At 46.0% G+C, this 14,223-nt stretch overlaps 1 protein-coding gene across 2 annotated transcripts in view; it reads right to left on the bottom strand.

The window, feature by feature from the left end:
• The window catches only part of FARP2 (FERM, ARH/RhoGEF and pleckstrin domain protein 2), a 1,696,743-nt gene that overhangs the window by 327,013 nt on the left and 1,355,507 nt on the right, over positions 1-14,223 (bottom strand). For both annotated transcript variants that reach the window (XM_078665691.1, XM_078665692.1), the window contains exon 17: positions 3,354-3,435. In XM_078665691.1, the coding sequence (XP_078521817.1) occupies positions 3,354-3,435 (82 nt within the window). The remainder of the gene's footprint in view (positions 1-3,353; positions 3,436-14,223) is intronic.

Here is a 14,223-nt window from a genome sequence, read left to right on the forward strand (position 1 = left end):
TCCTCTTTTGCCCCTTGGCTGTCCTATTGCGGTAGTGCGGGAGGGATTTAAATACCTGGGAATCTTTGTTACCCTAGACCCGGGGCTTCGTTATGAACGTAATTTGTTGCCCCCTCTCCGGCGCCTCCGAGCTGATGTCCTTGCTTGGGGTAGGCTCCCTCTCTCTCCCCTGGGAAGGGCGGCGCTGTTTAAGATGATGTCGCTACCCCGGTTCCTTTATGCGTTGCAAAACACGCTTGACGCTGTACCTGCTAGTTATTTCCGAGAGATTGAAAGTTTGCAGAGACAACTGTTGTGGGGGGGCCGCTCTCGTATTGCTATCGCTAAAATGACGCTCCCGTGGTACGACGGTGGCGTCGCACTCCCTGATATCCGCCGCTACTACTGGGCGTCTCAGTTAGGGGCTATTAATCATTGTACCTACGGGCCCTCGCCGAACCCGGCCTTTGAGATGGATAGGTGGCTGCTGCCCGGTGGGAGCTACCATAGAGCTCTCTATGCAAAATGTCCTGGTGGGACTCTCACGGGCCCTACCAGGACGGCAGTCCAGGTTTGGCATCGTGTTACGGTGGCTTTGGGCTGGGAGGACAGGTTGACCCGTGCGACCCGGTTGTACGCATCGGACAAACTTGGCTCCCTTTGGCGGTCGAAGGGGTTTGATAAGTGGGACGCCATCGGTATCAGCAGGGTGAATGACGTGTGGATCAAGGGCAGGGTCAAGACGTTTGACGAGCTGAAAACTGAATATGAATTGAATGATAGAGAATTCTTCCGATATGCGCAAGTTCGACACGCGGTACTGTCTGTTTTTCCCTTGGGCACGGTTATACCGGAGGCATTCCCGCTTGAGGATAGGATATTAGATCGGTATGTCCCTGACAGCACGATCTCGCTTATTTATAAAAAGTTGATCAACTCTAGGACTGACCTATTGTGTCACCTTCGTGAGGCATGGACTAGTGATGGGCTGGAACTCGATGACGAAGATTGGCAGGCTGCGATCTCTTCCCCTAAGGAGGTGGCGATCCCGGCGCGCCTCCGGTTTGTCCAGCTTAAAATTCTCCATAGGATATATGTGACCGGCCCCCGTCTTGTACGCATGGGATTTTCTGAGGATGGACTGTGCAGGCGGGGCTGTGGTTTCGTGGGAACGTTTCTCCATATCATTTGGGAGTGTCCTGTAGTGATGCGATATTGGTCGCGTGTGCATGAAGTTATGAATGAGGTCACGGGTGTGCGGTCAATGCCCGAGGCGAGGAGATGCTTGTTGAACGTTTGGGAGCCGAATGATTATAGTGCGGCGCAGCTTCGATGGGTGACCTTAGGAAATATGATTGCCAAAAGAGACATCGCACAGCTATGGGGTGCCCAGAGACCGCCGACAGTTCTGCTATGGAAACAAAATTTGGATTGGTGCATGTTCAGGGAAAAAACAGTGCATGTTTCTCGAGGTACGCCTCACAAATGGGGGAAGATATGGTCTCAATGGAATGTCTATCGTGGTGAGATATGTACTCCTCCCCTCCCGGATTTGGATACGGAACTAGTGTCTCCCCGGCCAAGTGCTTCCTCCACGGCGATTTAGACATCTTGATTGCTTCTTGTCCCTCTGCCCCCCCCCCTCCCGCTCATATGATGTGTTTCTAAACTCGCTTTGTAGTGCACCTCCCGCCCCCCGCACGATGCGACATTGTATTGTAAAGTAATGCCTTGTTTGTGTTTTTTGTTTTTGTATTTTGTTATTTTATCTTTAATAAAAAGTTAAAAAAAAATAAAAAAAATGACAACAGAAGACTCCATTTTTATGAAAGCCTCAAGAGGGACTGTTAGACACTGAGGACACTCTAAGGCATCTGACTGACAAGTGAGGGAAGACCGTACAGACCATGCCACCGGAGCCGCACTACCCAAGCAGAAGTATTTAGTTTAGGACCAGTAACCAAGGAAAGAGCAGACTTTCCTTTCCCTTCTAGTACCCCTTAACAAATTGGAGAGTAAGAATGGGCTGTAAAGATTTCCACTTCTTTATTCTGAAAATGACAGTGAAATAGCTGTTCATTTCATGCCAAGGATGCCTAGGAAGAGCATACAAACTTCTTGTTCATAAAAAGCATAATCCACAGCTTTCTCTTGAGCTGACACAGTACTCAAATCTCCTAGTGTACAGGAGAAAATCGAAGATACCCATACAAATGGAATGGAAGGACATTTTGAAATAGAATGGGGGGCGTATATTTCATCGCATACGCGCCACCAGAAGGGAAGCTAAGATCAAGATCAAACATTATTGGTACTACACTCTCACCCAGACTCACACTTGGTATCCGAACAACTCCCCAGAATGCTGGAGAGGCTGTGGTTCGCCTGGCACCCTCACACCTCTTTTATGGCACTGCCCAAAGCTTCCGCCCTATTGGTCAGCAGTACTCAGCAGCATCAGCACAATATTCCACACAGACATTCCCCCATTCCCAGCCAACATTCTATTGGGACTACAAAACGCATTTACCTTCCCAATTCGCTCACCCTGGGGGTCAGCAATGGCCCTGGCCACAGCTAGACAGTGCTGTGGGGCAGAGACATGGTTTAAAAACATGGGGCATGGCTACACAGTCTTTGGAACCTAACGGCGATGGAAAAGATCTCAGGATCACTTGAAGCAAGAGGCACTTCTTTTGTGAATACATTTTCTCCAACAAGAATACAGAGAACCCACGTGCCTCAGATATTTAACCCCTTCCGCGCGCTCGTACGCTCATGACGAGCTGAGCTGGTCATGTAACGCGGCTTTTGAAAAAACGCAGCGCGCAGCGGGAAAACCGCTAGCGCGCATGCGGTTAAGGGTGCTTCACCTCACCATAAGGGACACCACAGCATAGTCCGGCCCATTATACCCTAAAAGCGGTTGTGGGCACATGGGACATTTATAATGTCTTTGCCAGGCTACTTTAAATTGGGACATGAACCTTTAGACACTGTGAATGAAGGAAAGTGGTGTGGGAAGGACTGTTTGGAGGGTGGGGGAAATTTAAGACCTCAGTTTTGGAGAGGGGCTTTGTTTTCTATTATACGCTACCATATATATCATGTCCACCAGCCTTTGGCTGTAGGTGGCCGTCCAAAGTATACCAATACACAGATTTACACCTAGAGAAGTTAAAACTGTCCAAAATAAGAATGCCTACCAACCACGATTTACATGTTGGAGGCCAACTTTCTAAAGAGGAAGCCACAATTTAAGAATGTCCTCAACCAGCACATAGGGTCCAGTGAAGCCCGTTGTTCTTCAAGACATTGCTGCAGTGATGTACAATCCAGCCTGAGGCCTTTATATCTCCCTGCTTTAGACTCACCTTCAGCTTGGTCATGTTATCACACATGATGTCCCCGATCCTCTGGTAGTCTCCTTTTGCATGTGCATTGGATCGTCCTTCCCTGAATCAAAATAAAAGCAAAAACAGTTCAGAAAAGAGTATTTGACTGATCAAAGCACAGAAATTGAATACATTTGAAGGGGCTTGGCAGCAAGTAAATGTAAATGTCAAGGTATTTGTAGAGCGCACTGTCACCAAGCGGTTTCCTGGCGCTATTACTCATACCGCTGTGAAACCCTTCCTGGCTTTCCCTGTGAAGTGTCCACTCCTGGGCACCCCCAGGGTGAAGCCAGGCATCCTAGCGCTGTTGGGGCCGGTGTGGAGGTTAAGCAAGCTATTGCCCAGAGTTGCAGCGTGGGGCCCATGGTTAGAATAGGCACCGAGGCGAGAATTGTCAGGTCCGAGGAAATTGAGCCCAAGACCCGCCGAGGCGGGAATTAAACCCTGGTCCCGGGCCAGAACTCTGCATCAGTGTCTGCCGCTCTAACCATTGAGCCACACTCCAAGTAATGCATGTCAATAGAGGGTAGCAAGGAGAACAGTGGCAACCACAGCTCGTTAGTACCTCCGAAACTGCTTTTACTACACCGAATTATGAAGGTAGTGTGAGAACATTTTGTAACAATTAAAAAATAATGCTTAATTTAGATGTGTTTAAGGTAACCTGAGTAGGCCTGAACAAGTCTGCATTGACATCATTTCACATTTGCAGAAAGAAAGGGCAATTTTATTTTATCAGAACGAGCATTCTCCACATACATGTATTTCTCTTTGTGCTTTTCCATTTCTCAAAATGTGCACAGTAAATTTACCATTTCACAAAATCAGCACAATAAAAGCCTTGTCTGTGGTGTTTTTTTTTACTGCATTACTATACTAATAACCTTGAATTTGTAAAGCGCACAGCTACCTCTGAAGTGGTTTCCCGGTGCTGGGGGCCCTCAGGAAGATTAAGCGCGCTATTGCCCAGAGTCACATGGTGCTGGGCTGACCTGCTGCCGGCGATCGAACGGTAAACCCCGTGGTCCAGAATCAGGTACCCTGGCCGCTGCGCCACACCTCTTCTATAATTTTATTAGTGTGTGTTCCTCTGAGGAAGCCATATCCAGGATGTGCTTGTATGTTGGAATTTTCAAGGCCCATTTCAAAGGCTTGAATGAAAGAACCTTTTCTTCACCGAACGTGTTATTGTTTTGTTAAGTTACATACATGTACCATCATCTGCTTAATTTTTTAGGCACACCTCATTCATATATATATATACATATATATACATTAAAGTTAGTGTTTACTAGGTGTAACTTATTGAATGTATCTAATCTATTTGAATGCTTATTGGTCTTGATTTTCTAACATTGCTAGTCCAACCCTGTCAGACCATTAAAAGTAACTAAAGGTGTGTGCCTTTTCTGCCTAAAATCCTGTAAAAGATTATGCTTTTGGGAAATGTGCCAGTCTGTTGTCTTACTACTTAGGGAGCAGACTCTATGCTAGTCTGTTTACTTACATTATAAAGTTCAATTTCAATGATTTACTATACACGAATGGTGTTGGTATTCAAACAAAGGTTGATGACATAGACTTTAAAATAAAATCACAAGAGACAACGGTTATATTGTTCCCAGTTCTCAAAATAGATTTACCTCCATATTTGAGAGACACTGTGAAGAAAGTAGGTGAAGACTTTACAAGGAAAGAGGTTGGGTTAATTAAAAGTGCAGAGACAGTGCAGATCAGTGTAAAACCGAATGCAGTGTATCCTCGCCCTCCTCAATATAGGCTTACTCATGAAGGTTAGGATGGGATTGTGCCTATCATTGATAAAATGAATGAGCAGGTCACTCTAAAATATGTTTTAGGTTGCCCATGTAATTCACCTGAAAAGGGCTTGAAGAAACCAGAGTCTTAAATAGAGAACAGTACAGGATTTGGGCAAGGTAAATGATATAGTTATGCTATGTTGTTCCGTGGTGCTGAATCCAACAATAATTGTGTTTCAAATTCAGATATTGCAGAATCGTTCAGAGTTTGAGGTAACGGGTTTTTAGGAACCCGTTTGGTGCCAGGGGATAACACCCGAAGACCTCTGAGTTCTCCCTTGTTCCGGACCACAGAAACACTGAGTCTTCTAGTCGCAGTCAGAGATCAAGTTTTATTGGCAGCTACCAAGTAACAGGTGTCCTAGAAGCACGACAAACACGGGTCATGTGTTCTCAGGAGACTGTTCGTTTTTACAGAACCAGCCTTCTCCTTATATACAAAAATAATAGCTGCAAGCAAGAATTCTTGAGTTTATGATATGGCTATACACATATTTCTACAATAATACAAAAGAGCGAAGTCATGTAGGCAAGCCCGTATTTTAGATGTCCAATTCGTGATAGATTACCCAGCCAAGCCCGGAACTCCCATCAGATATCGGTGAAGCCCCAATAAAAGAAGGCACCTCCTAGTCATAAAACTGGCCATAGACAGGGAACGCGGACAGGCGTGTGTGTAGAAAACATGATCTGGATGTAGTGAATGGTTTGTGGCATGTTATGCATTGATGCTATCGTATTAGGCCACTGGGCGAGGAGCTGCCCAAACAGGTTTGGCTGGAGGCAAGGGAGTCAGTTGGGACAGGTCAGGGGGAAGTCAGGGAAGGTGGACGTGTCCTTTTAGATCAAGCTCGGCTTTAATTGACTTATCATGAGGGCAAGACACAAGATGGATACCGTTTACAAAATGGAGTCTGAGGGGTCGGGACGGAAACTACGATTCAGGGGTGTTAGCATACCTCGATCATAACGCAAATGCATAGGAATGATGTCCTAATCATTATCGGTTCGTCGACACCAAATTCGTCATGGTACGTTGATGTTTCGGGACACGGGTATCGGGCCTCGATACCGGGACAACAGTAGGGTCCAGAATTTCAGAACCACAGACCCTCCTTTTGCCCTCATATAAGGCAATAATTCATGTTAATCCGAGTCTAAGTCTGTATGAAGGAATTCGTGGAGATGCTGCTGTAGCATCATTCTGTTGCTCAGTTCGTCCCTTGACACAGGCTTCCGTACACATGAGGTAGCACAAAGGCCACATAGTGCAGGAGCGCACTGTACACATAGGCAGAACATAAACAGAAGTGCTAAGATCATCCCAATGAAGATCAGTGTTTTCCATCCCCAGGTAGCGATCAGTTCCCAGAACCACCCTAGTAAGGACCAGTCCCCTTTTTCTACGTGAAGGGAACCAGATATCTCGTGTAGCTTAGAGATGGCCTGGTACACTGTCGGTGCGTTATCAGGGATGAAAATGCAACAACTGGATTGGATCACTCTACACACACCACCACGATCGGCGAGTATGATATCTAGGGCAACTCGGTTCTGAAGCGTCATAAGTCGATCCGACTGAAGTTCGGTCGTCAAATTGCCAAGGGCTCCGGCCGTTGTAATCACGGCGGATTCAAATATCCTCGATAACTGGCGAATATTCCTGCTGTTCACCATAGGCCCCCAAAATGGCAGAAAACCCTTTGCGAAGTCAGCGAATTCCTGACCCGCGGTGTCGTCTTTACTCACGACACCTCTAGCTGTCCTTGTCCGATGGTAATCTGCTCTGGCCGTGTAGGTGGGAGGCAGCAGAAATGAGATAAAACATGTACCTGAGAAGTCAGGGGGCAACCAGGTGTAGGCTTGGTCATGGCAGACGAAATACGTGCCTTTGGCTGCTAATAGTATAGGGGAAGTTCGGGAAGCGAACACATATGTTTCCGTGCATATACTCTTTCCTAATTGTGCTTTGGGATCCCTACCGATACCTTGTAAACATAAGTGACCTCGGTTGGGTACTATCCAAACTGGGCGGGATTTCTTTGCTGTCTGGCTCTTACTCAGGTAAACCCCATATTTAGTCACGTTCCAACGAGTGTACGGAGTGAGTTCATCTTTGGGAATCGTTAGATATGTGTCGAACTCTCTACTCATATTTCTTATCCCTGCTACTAGTGCCTTGTTACTGGAATTACTCTCAGTAGAACGGGTCGGGTATGGTTCTAGGGCGAATAGGAACATTGTCTGGAAAGCCCACAGAGAACCATAATAACTGAAAGGCAGGATGAAGTATGGGATACCCTTATCAGTCGTGTGCGGCATGAGTCCGCATACCCAACAGTTCGATGTGTTCATTATGGACTGGTGTTGGTGTAGAAGTTGAATGAATGAGTTATTTACAAATTCGAGTCTTCTGGCAGACTCGTGTTCAGGTAGAGGGTGAAAGGAGTGTGTGGAGAGAGTGAGAGGAGGAGTTGGCCGAGTGTCATTTGAGAACAAGGAAACTTGAAAGACGAATAGAGTATAACCAGTCAAGAACATTGCTGTGCTACACAACATAAAAATACATATTATCAAAAAACTTCTTTTGGCCAGTATCGGGCATAATTGTCTTTCAAAGTCCGTGAGTCTGGCAGGTCTCTTTACCCTAGGAAACTCCATCCTCTATTTGCTGCCCGCGGTGGTAGGTTGGTTCTGCCAGGGAGTGCGCTCTGTTCAGTCCGGGGTAACTCCTTTGGACCAACCAGAACCGTAGACCTAAACGTCCCCAGTTGCACTCCCCAGACTTCAACCGCGACCCTAGCAGCAGAACCGGATGGCGGTTCGAAAATCAAAAATGAGCAAGTTTCCTGAGAGTGAGAGAGCTGAAAAATCAAAAATAGTTCTTAGGGGAAAAGAAAATCACATTCGATTGCTTTTATTAGTCTCTTTGTTTAGACCTTAAATTGTACCGTCGTTTTCCTGGTACGGTGTGGTCTTCAAACAATGTCTCAGGTTCGGTAGTGTCCAACTGCATAGACGGTGGCACAAGTCCTTGTAAAATATGATCACTCTCCTTTTCGGTACTAGTTTCTTTCAAACGTGCATTGCTGAAAGGGATGAAGCGAGGTATGGATTTTGTCTCGGAGTCGGCAATTCCTTAGTTGACCCACCGGTCGTATGGAAGGGGCAGAGGGACCCGTTTACAATGGGTCCCGTGCACCCAGTTCTTTTTGCCTTCCACCCGAACAGCTGATCTCTTGGAAAGAAGTACCAGGTACGGTCCGGTCCACCTCGGCTGTCCGTTGTTTGTGCGCTGGAAATTCCGCACCAAGACCCACGTGCCGGGTTCGATGGAGTGACCTGGATCGTCAGAGGCTGGCGGAGAGGAACTGTGAACCTGTTGGTGTAAAACACGCAATTTAGTTGTTAATTCGCACAAATAGTCAAGCAGTACGGGGTGCTCTATTTCGCTGAGTTTCTTTGGCCTTGGCACGCCCCAGACGTTGGCTGGGCGGCCAAACACTATCTCATGAGGACTAAGTCCTAACCTGGAATGGACTGTCATTCTGGTTGACAAGAGTGCTAGGGGCAAGGCGTCAGGCCATTTAAGACCTGTACAGGCTTGGATCTTGGCTAATTTGAGCTTTAAAGTGCCATTGTAGCACTCTACTAATCCAGCTGATTGGGGGTGATTCGCAGAGTGAAACTTTTGTTGTATGCCTAAACACTCACACACTCTCTTCATCACGCGTCCTACGAATTCACTTCCATTATCACTCCAGACGATTCTAGGTATGCCGAATCTCGGGAAGAACTCTTTGACAAGGGCTTTGGCAGTTGACAAGGCAGTATTGTCCTTAAGGGGGTACGCTTCCACCCACCTGGAGAAAGCGCAAACAACAACGAGCACATACTTCAGATTGTTGCATCTCTCCATGTGAATGAAATCGAGCTGCAAAACCTCGAACGGATACGTTGGAGGCGCAAAATGACCAGCTGGAGTTGGGGTTCCCCTACCGGGATTGTACTTCAAACACACCATACAGTTTCTGACCACATTCTCTGCATATTTCGGGATATTACCATTTTGCCATACTGGGGCCAATACTTTACAGATTCCTCTCGAACTAATGTGCGCAACTCCATGAGCCATGGTTACTACTGCAAGTACATATGCGTTAGGTAATAGCCATCGCTGGTGTTCTGACAGTTCGACCCAACAACCATTCGCGTCTAATCTACCTTTACTTTCTCTCCATTCATTCACCTCTTTCTCAGTTGCCTCGGCTTGTATAGATTTTACGCTTTCAATGGTGTCCTCACACATTCCTACATCCGTAATCCATCTAGCGGGACCTACAACATACATCCGACTCATTGTGTTCCTTGCAGTCTCTTTCGCAACCTCGTCTGCAAATGCATTCCCGCGGCCAACATCATCTTGAATCTTTTTGTGTGCACTGCATTTCACAATCGCGACTTGTAGTGGCAAGGTCAGTGACTCGAGGAGCTCATTAACTAGCTGACCATGTTGTATCTTTGCACCATGTGACGTCAGGAATCCACGTTCACGCCACAATCTCCCAAAACTGTGAGCCACACCAAAGGCATATTGGCTGTCAGTGTACACATTCACTCGCTTACCTTTCGCTAACACACATGCTCTGGTAAGCGCAATTAGCTCTGCAGCTTGTGCAGAATTATGGGAAATGCGCGCGGTCTCTATAATGGTGTGTAATGTCGTTACGGCATATGCTGCAGTCGTATCACCATTCGGCAGCTTGAAACATGAACCATCAACCCATAAAGTATCGTTGCATTCAGGAAGGGGAGTGTCCTGTAAGTCTACTCTCCCTTTTGTCTCTTCTTCTGTCCTAAAACAGCAGTCATGGTTATCAATCTTGTCTGTTTCTGTCGGAATGGGTAATAACGTTGCGGGGTTCAGTGTATCACACCTCTTTATGTGGATGTGACTTGCTAGCAGTGTAAGTTCGTAACTGGATAGTCGAGCGCTAGTAAGATGTTGTGTCTTCGTCCTGTTTAGTAAAATGTCTACTGCATGCGGAACCATAACGATCAGAGTATTATTCATGACTAATCCAGCGGATTGTCGAATGCAGACAGCTGCTGCGGCGGTAGCCCTCAGACAACTTGGTAGGGCTTTAGCCACAGGGTCTAGAGTTGCCGAAAAATACGCGCATGGGCGCTGTCTGTCCCCAAAGTGTTGTGTTAAAACTGATAATGCACAACCTTCCTTTTCATGGACATATAATGTAAAAGGCTTACTGTAGTTGGGGTTTCCCAACATAGGAGCCGAACATAATGCATCACGCAACTCGTGGAAACTCGTCTGACAATCTTCAGACCAGGGCATAGGATTTGGCGTGTCTTTACAGAGTAGTGCCAGCAAGGGTTTGGCTAGTAGTGAGAAATTCGGTATCCATGGTCTACAGTACGATGTAATGCCCAAGAAGGCTCGAACCTCTCTCTGTGTCCTTGGGGCACTCAGTTCTGCAATTGCCTGTATTCTTTCTGGTGTCAGTCTCCTTCCCTCCTTCGACAAGATGTGACCTAGGTAGGTAACTTCTTGTCGACAAAATTGTAGTTTGGAGAGAGAGACTTTGTGCTTCATGTTACATAAGTGATGCAATAATGACAGCATAGCTCGTTTGCAAATTTCTTCAGTGTCTGCAGCGATCAGCAGATCGTCTACGTACTGAATCAGAGTTGAACCATTCGGTAGAATAATCGTGTCTAGTTGTGTTTTCAGGGCCTGACTGAATATTGATGGGCTTTCGCAGTAGCCTTGAGGAGCGCACTTGAAGCGGAAGCTTCGTCCTCCTAAATTGAATCCAAAAATATCTCTACTCTCCTCAGCAATCGGGATGCTGAAGAAAGCGTTCTTCAGGTCAATCACCGAGAACCAAGCTGCTGAAGCTAGAACCATCGTCAATAAAGCAGTAATGTCGGGGACAACTGGAAACTGTGGGATAACTATCTTGTTCACTTCTCTGAGGTCGATCACGAACCTATACACAGGCGGTTGTAAAGGATCAGTACGCTTTAAGACCGGTAAGACTGGACTGTTACAAACATTTCCTGTTGTTTCTTCGATGACGTCTTTATCAATCAGGTCATAAACAATCGTCAATAACGCCTTTTCACATTCGCTAGATATTTTGTATTGGGGAATACGTGGCAACCTAACGTTGGCTTTCAATGTTATGACATACGGTGCTATCTCCAAACGACCTACATCATTGGAGCCATTAGCCCAAAGTATATCAGGAAGTGATGACAATTCAGTCGGGATATTGTCCTTTGACAAATACATTGGAGAAATGACTTTCTTACCTAAAGTAAGTTGTACTCCCAAGGGGGAACAGTACAAAGTCGCATATAACCTTTTTAGCAAATCCAAACCTAACAAATTTTCACCGCAACCTGTTGTAAGAATGAGGGGTGCTTCTAATTCGCATGGGCCAATAGAAAGAGATATAGGACTAGAGATCGGGTTTCTAACAGGGGCGCCAGAGAAACCTACTGAAACAATAATTTCGCCAGACAAAGGTGCGCCAGGAAGTTTCGAGTGCATGATAGAACTTTTTGTAGCACCAGTATCCAGCAGAAATGGCTCTGACACTCCTGAGGCAATTACCTTGACATAAGGTCCATTCTGATCTACTGGAACTGAAACAACTCCCTCTCTTTGTCCATGGCTGTCCTAGCAATCGTTACCCTCATTTTCGTGTTCGGTGTAATAGTCGTCAGCATAGTACTGAGCTGACCTAGACGATTCATTATTCTGTTGGTCAAAGCTGTTCATCGAATTCTGAGGCGGAAAAGAAGTTGTATTCTGGGTGAAATTTCCACGGCCCCTACCTCTAGGGGCATGTTGAACACCTCTTCCCCTTACACCTGAAGCACCGCTCAGACGTCGCGCAAGAGCCGGACAATTACCTTTAAAGTGACCCTCTTCCTTGCAATACGCACATTGATTCGGGCCATAAGCAATACGCTGATGGGAAAACTCGTTTCCTTGCGCGTTTCTCGAATACTGCTGTTGTTGTTGATAATTGGGCTGACTAGCCGTGCGAGGCTGATAGGCTTGCTGGAGAAGAACTTTAGTTTTTAAATCTTTTGTCTTTTTGTCGACTTTATCTAGCTCGTCTTTGCGCCTATTTTCATAGTACTGGGCTGTAGCTAAAATTTGCGCTGACGTAGAGACAGCCCAAGCACTCTCTGAATCTTTCAGTTTATTACACAGTTCAGGGATTAAATTATGTACGAATTTGTCTACAAACAATCTTTGACCACCCTCGGTAGCCATATCCTGACCACTATGATCAGTGAAAGTCTCCTCAAATCTTGTGAAAAAGTCAGACACATTCTCATCTTTCTTCTGCTTGCACGCAGATAGCTGGTCCCAGTTTACGCGTACTTCAGGCATTATGGTTTTCATGTACGCGATAATTCTACCGGGAAGTTCAGCTATTAACGGCTCAGGTTTAGAACCACCAATTTGTCTAGCATCTATAGCGGCAATGTTCGCCCATGAGTCACCTAGTTCTTGGTCATGGTTCGTATGACGTATTTTGCTCCATAAAGGATGTGGAACAACGTTCCCAAACAACATGTCTATATCCGCTAAATTCATTATACATGAGCTTGTAGTTTGCGATAACTCCTTATAATACCCAGTCGGGTTTTTACGAGGATCAGGCAGTGTCTGCTTGAGTGCTAAGACTTCGGATCTTTTCCAGGGGACATGTACCCATACACGCTGGAAATGAGGCAGAATTGGTGGATTCGCATTCGCATCACCTTCCCTCCAAACCGGAGGAACCTCTCTCATGGGGTACTGTCTCGCTCTATTCCCACCTGGTGCATCGTCTTCGTGACATGATCTAGAGACGTTTCCCTTACTCCTATAAGAGAGCAATAACTCTATCGCTTTCTCAACATCTGCACCTATAATCATACCTTCATAGAACTTAAAGCGTGTACGCCATAGTTCGTTCATTGTGTATTTGGGATCATTCGTCTCCAAATCTTCGCCCAGATATACACACATCTCTTCGAATACGTATCTCTGAGTGGGTGCATTCCATTGACGGAAAACTTCCATAACAGACTGAACATCATATCTAACAGTATCCGTAATCCATTGGCGTGCTAGTTCATTCAGCACTTTTCTTTCCTCGTAATCAGGCAGTTGACTATGGGACTGTCTATGTTCTGTTTTAGGCGTTGTTTTAGGCGACCCAAAGAAAGGTGAAAATAGACTAGTGACGGTACCTGTCACTCTTTGTCTAATAGAAGGAGAACCTTGCGGAGGAGTAAGTGCATCGGAAAAAACAGGCTGAGGCAAAGAAGAAGTAGAGGCAATAGCAGAGGAAGTCGAAGTAGTAGTAGACGTAGTATCATAGACAATAGCTGGAGCTGTAGGCAAAGTCGTAGAAGTAGATGGAGTATGTAGCAAAGATGGCGGCCCTTGAGAAGGCTGCGCCGGAGAAGTAGAAACCAGCTGAAGAGGAGCTGGCGTTCGTGCAAGAGCTGGGTTACGTGCGCCGGGGCGCGGTATAGTAAAATGCTTTGGCGTTGTAGTAGCGTCTAATGCATACGGTGGAGGTGAGCTTAATAAGTGGGACATTAATGGATCTTTCTCGGATCTCTCCTCTTGACCTTGTCCCTTATTTGGTAACAACGGGTAGCATTTATCTACTGCTAGTTTCTTGCTCCTAAGTATTTGTTCGTTTTCCTGCTCTTCCTCGTTATCCCTGTATGCAACGGCAGCTTGCACCATTGACATACCTCTTTTATTCCTTTTTGCTAATTTTATTTCTTTCTGTTTGGCTTCTTTGCGCCATAAGCGGAAAGAGTCAAACATCGCCGGCCGGGCTTTTCTCTTGAATAATTTGACCTCTAGGTTATCTAATATTTCTGAGTCGAAACTACCATATTGGGGCCATTTTAAAACACCATCCTTGCGGGTGTATTTTATCCACACTTCATTATATGTGATAGGACCTACGCCGTGCTTTACA

The sequence above is a fragment of the Lissotriton helveticus genome, chromosome 11 (assembly GCF_964261635.1).
Source record: "Lissotriton helveticus chromosome 11, aLisHel1.1, whole genome shotgun sequence".
Taxonomy (NCBI): domain Eukaryota; kingdom Metazoa; phylum Chordata; class Amphibia; order Caudata; family Salamandridae; genus Lissotriton; species Lissotriton helveticus.